Source organism: Cryptomeria japonica, chromosome 3 (assembly GCF_030272615.1).
Source record: "Cryptomeria japonica chromosome 3, Sugi_1.0, whole genome shotgun sequence".
In the NCBI taxonomy this organism is placed as follows: Eukaryota; Viridiplantae; Streptophyta; class Pinopsida; order Cupressales; family Cupressaceae; genus Cryptomeria; species Cryptomeria japonica.
In genome coordinates, this window is record NC_081407.1 from 675,977,425 (window position 1) to 675,982,820 (window position 5,396).

Below are 5,396 nucleotides of genomic sequence, written 5' to 3' on the forward strand. Positions count from 1 at the left end.
CAAACAAATAGGTTGAATTAACATTCAAGAGGATAGGATTCTAGATCAAAATTGGAATAATGACAATAATCAAATAGATACACCAATTGGAAAATATGATTATGGATCAAGATTGGAATAATGACCATAATCAAATAGATACACCAACAAAACTAAAACTACATGCATATAAATATAAAAATAAAAGATAAAACATATTATTATATACCTACAAGATTAATCATATAAACCCAACTATATACAAAATATGCATTAAATTTTATTTTATTTTTCACAAATACACTACTTCAACCCCTTTCATATCCCTAAAGCAATAGGAGGCCTTATAAGACATCATATTCTCATAGGGTGAACATTATCCATTTATAGGTAATTTTTTCAAACAAAATTTAATAGCGTAGTTGCTGGGGCTATGTAAAACCCACCCAATCCCCATTGGGATGACCTCCATAGAAGATGTATTGTATTCCCGAAAAACAATAGGCTCACCCAACATCCTTGTTTTCACATAACCCTAAAGTTAAGCACTTGCATCTTCTATATCATAAACGTAAAATTACATAACAGTATGTTCAACAAACAGCAGTTAAAATCCAATAAGCAAAGCCTCCCATTTCATTTCATTTCATTCGTTAAATCTTCTTCTCTCCTACTAGTGTTCTGTTCGCTGGAAAAATTTCGCCATAGAGCCATTTCTGCCTGCGAATCCTAATGGTAGAGGCAGTTTTATGTTTGAATTTGCAGGCCTTTTGAGGTGAGAAGGCTCAAAATTTGGCTCTGCAAGTGGTTTTTACTGCACCCAAAACCACCGTGGCTTCTAGCGGCTATCGACATTTTTGGAGGGCCTGCTCTGAGATTTTGCTTGTTTACGACATTTGGGTTTTCTTTTTGTGGAATTCTGCTTATGTTTTTTCTGTGAAGGATTGGTAAAATCGCAGAGGATTTGGTGGGTTGTTGGATGATTGGATCATTTCAGCTTTGGCCATGAGGTCTGTAATCATCATCATCTTCTTCTCCCTGTCAAATGCCCTTAAATTGGTGTGTTTGAAGGATCTTCGGAGGGATCCGGGCAGAAAAAAGCTATTAATTGTAATAAATCCTGCGTATTTTGATTGCTGTGGAAAAAATGTGCTGTTAATCTTCATATGTTTTGTGATTTTTAAATTGTTCTGATAGCGAAACGTCCTGGACTAATCTTGCTATATTCTGCAATTTTTGAGGCTCTCTGAATTTTAGAGGTAGATGGCGTAATTTTACTGCGTTTTAGGCTTACTATGTTGGCTGATTCGGTGTATTGCGTGTATTTCATAGCTCAGAGCTCGTAGCAGGACTTGTTTTCTAACGATCGTCTGTGAGGCGCTATTTTTTGTTTTATTTTGTATGCTTCTGTGATTTCTCTTGCTTGTAGAAAAAGCCTCACAAATTTTGTAGTGAAACTGTAGAGAAATCGTAATATTTTTTGCAGTTTGAGTAATTTAAACGTATTCTGGTTTAGGACTTGCAGGAGATTCGAACTGAGACGACTTGTAAGCGTGTACTCTACAAATTCTTCATCAGCAATCTTCGCCGTTAAATTTTTCAACATTGAATGACGTTTAAATTGCAGGAACTGTTCTGTTTGTTGTTTGACAACGAGAGCTTTTGCCGTTAGATGCTGTATTGTGATTAATAGCGAAGATTATAGGGGCCGCGGAAAACCATGTACTGATCTGTAAATAGGCTTTTAGTTGACGCCTAGGATCTGCGCTTTTTCTGCTTACTATTTAGGGAAATATTAGTCATGGCGTCGAAGCTGTTTAAATCCTTGAAATACATGTTTAAATCGATTCTTTTTGTCCTTGGATGAATCGATTCACTTGTTCTTAATGTTTTAGCCTTCTCGTTGAAATCCGGAATGAAATAATAAGAAAAATCGTTCTGAACTGTGTTTTATCCGAGTTTTTGCGCAGAGGCTTGGAATAACAGACTCATGCTTGTTTTCTTTGAAGTTTTTTATTACGTTTGTCATTGAGAATTGGCTGCCATGGATAAAATGTGATGGGACTGTTTGTACAGTGCGCTTTACGTTTCGTTTGCATGTATTTGATTTTGAAACTACCTGGTCTGTAAAATCCGAAAATAGAAGCAAGAGATTCTGAGGGTTGGATCTTTTATTTTGAGAAAAGCCGTGGAAATGCCTTTATTTTAAGTGGAATTTTGTGTTTACTGTGATTAATTCTATGCTATCGAAGTTTATTGAAAATATGATGGGAAATGATCTAATGCTCTGGATTTGCGTTTGCAGATATCAAACAGCTAGTCCGGCTTGTATGCCGGCGAGTAATGGAAAGAAGCCCAAAATGATTTGCAAGAAGGAAGAGACTCACGAAAACGGAAGGATTTTGAATGGCGGTGATTTTTTGGAAGGGAAATCAGTAAGACTCAAGGGAGGCTCATCTGCAGGACACAACGGGAATACCCACAAAGAGCTAGAATGTTTAAATTCCCCTTCAGACCAAGTAAGCGAAGACGGGAAGTCTAGCCAAGAAATTCAGGTTTCAAAGAAGCGGGTCTTTGAAGGAACAGGGGATCTGCTCTTACAATGGGGTCAAAACAAGAGGTCCCGTGGTTATAGAGCTGATTACAACAGAAACGTCGTCGACGAAACGTCTGTGAAGGAAAGGAAGATGATTCGCATTGATAGGCGAAGTGGTAGAAATGAAAAGCCCTCTGCATCTGCCCAAAACCCATCGGCAGTTCATTCACGAAGCACACCGTTGCGGCCCTGTACTCCTGTCCACGACCCTTCTACTTCTGCTTTTATTCACAGGTCAGTGGTTATGATCTTGTATATAGCCTTTTATATGTTTTTGGTTTGGTTTCAAATCTGTTTCAAAGCTACTTAATTAGGGCAGTGGACATAGCTATTTGATTAGGGCAATGACTATCCAGGAGACTAAAATGCTATGAATGTGCTGGAATCTAGCCGCATACAGCTCTGTGTATGCAAATCTGGCCAGGGAGTGATTATTGGGGTAGAAAATTGCACCATGCCAGTTGATCCCATGTGTTGCAGTTAGTTTGCTTCTCCCTCCGATAGTCTCAGTCTGCACCTGCAATTTCTACCTTGGATAGTCTCAGCCGTCTGGTGGCCATATGCAGTTCCATTCATGTCCAGGTTCACATATGGTGGGATTCTCATGTATGGAACTGTTTGCGGACATAGTCAGCACATTTGTTTGAATTTAGGCCTCTGGATGATCATGGCCGTTTAAATCCAGTGCTAATTTATTTTGAAATTGTCATTTTGTTTGGTGATTTACAGAAATTCAGAAGACCCATCTCCGTCGGGAAACTGTGTAAATCTGGGAATCAATGGATTTTCAAGTGACAGTCGTGTCTTCAACCGGAGGGCTGATATGCATGCCCCAAAATCTCCAGACAAAATAGAAAAAGTTGTTCCTGGATCTCTACAAATGAACTGTGGACTTGCTGTTGGCATGGCTGGCGAGTCTACACCGTCTGAAACAGAGGCCTTTGCTCATACAGAGAAGGTGAACCTGGAGATGTTTGAATGGCCTAGGATTTATATCTCACTCTCACGGAAAGAGAAAGAAGATGATTTTTTTGCTATGAAGGGAAGCAAACTTCCACAGAGACCTAAAAAGAGGGCAAAGAATGTTGAGAAGCTATTACAGGTAAATGGGGAGGCCTTCTCTGATAAAGTTTACTTCTATTTCATGTTGCTTCCTATTCTTTTACGATTTGCTCAGAACAAGGGAAAGTTAAGGTAAACTAGGGAAATATGAAATAGATGTCATTGGCATGTTACCTTTTTGAGGCGTTCAAGAGAAGTATAGGAATCTATGACAATTTCCACGACTTGTTTTTGAGAGAATTGCAACAATATAGAGAATGGATCTAGAACAGTTTATTGTAAATACTAAATGTATAACCATTTGCAAAGGTGTATTAGGGCTCTTTTTAATGATTTAGTTATGAATTTTATACTATGGAATGCACAAAGTGGAGTGTGATTTCAACCTAATTTCTCTATCATTTTTCTGTACAGTATTGCTTTCCAGGAAATTGGTTGTCTGATTTAACCAAAGCACGCTATGAAGTCCGAGAAAAGAAATGTGTAAAGAAGGTACTTTCTCTTTGATCCTTCTGATTTTAGGGTTTCTTTTAGTAGGCTTATTTGTCAACCACAGTGATTATCATCTCATATATATAATATATTCTTTAAGCTTTCTTTGTTATGCCTCAATATTTTGCTGAATTATAATGAAGGGATGGAAATAACCGTACTATTGTATTTTCTGCAGAAACCAAGGGGGCTAAAGGCCATGGAAAGTTTAGATAGTGATTCAGATTGAAGACTCTGTCCATAAAGACCAATGGTTGCTGCTTTGGATGAGTTGTTGAATGTCCAGATGATGTACAATTGCAGATGATGGTGTTAAGAGCTACATTGATTCAGATGAGGTGACACTTTGGATGAATTGTTCGATGACTCAGCCATCTTGGCATGATTTTTATACAGCGACCATCAGAGCCTTTTAGTCACACCCCATCAAACTGCAGGCAGATTGATTGTGTAATGCTTGGAAAAGAATGTTGCTGTCTGCTCCCCATTAGTCAGTATCAACTAGGATGAAAAGAGTTCTGGTTCTCCTTTTACTCAATATTCAGGGTTGGGTCTAAATTCATGGACTCACTCTTGTATAGATCTCAATTTGGCCAATTAGAAAGAAACAGAAACAGTGTTAGCCATGCAGGCATTAGCCTTTCTACCCCAGTTTTAAAGGCGGGTCTGTAGAATCAAGCATTCCTTTCAGGGATTTGAAAAGGCTTCTTGTATTTACTTCTCAAACTGTAGAGCTTCTGAATAAAATTCTTTGATTTAAAGCAAATTGTACTTTTTGGGGCATGGCACTTGTCTATATCTTTGTTATCTTAATACAGAAATTCGTTCTGGATGAGGATTATTGTTACCTAAATTCTGTCTCATATGCATGATACAAAATGGATATTCTCTAAGGCTCTATTATTTGTCCAGAAATTATTGCAATTGGTTCCCCATAGATTGAAATTACTCTATTACAACTCCTGAAAAAGTTTCCTTTTGAGTTTCCCGGTTAGAACAATCTAGATACGTTTTTGATCAAACCACTAAAACTTCAATTGTACAAATTGCAAAATATTTTGCAGGTGGTTGGGTTAGTAGATCCATTCTATTAAATTTGTCCAAGCATTTTTGATCCGAGACAGTGGTTCTGTGAAGTGGCTAACACTACTATGCTTTTGCTCTAGGTGGTTCCAAGTGACCTATAAAAAAGCAGAATCCTCTTCTCAATTGCGGAGCAAGGAATGCTTAGGAAGAAGTTTTCCAGGGTCTGCTGAATTTGTTTCTT

At 37.9% G+C, this 5,396-nt stretch overlaps 1 protein-coding gene across 1 annotated transcript; it reads left to right on the top strand.

Moving 5' to 3' along the window:
- Positions 1-448: 448 nt before the first annotated feature.
- On the top strand, positions 449-4,912 carry LOC131030641 (uncharacterized). The gene is made up of 5 exons (XM_057961544.2): positions 449-989; positions 2,285-2,809; positions 3,305-3,677; positions 4,052-4,129; positions 4,308-4,912. Exons 1-5 carry the CDS (start codon positions 985-987, stop codon positions 4,356-4,358), a joined length of 1,032 nt encoding a protein of 343 aa, XP_057817527.1. The 5' UTR covers positions 449-984; the 3' UTR covers positions 4,359-4,912.
- Positions 4,913-5,396: the final 484 nt, after the last annotated feature.

Coding starts and splice junctions, on each gene's coding strand:
- LOC131030641 (XM_057961544.2), top strand. Junction 2,810..3,304: donor ACTTCTGCTTTTATTCACAG/GTCAGTGGTTAT, acceptor GGTGATTTACAG/AAATTCAGAAGACCCATCTC. Junction 3,678..4,051: donor ATGTTGAGAAGCTATTACAG/GTAAATGGGGAG, acceptor TTTTCTGTACAG/TATTGCTTTCCAGGAAATTG.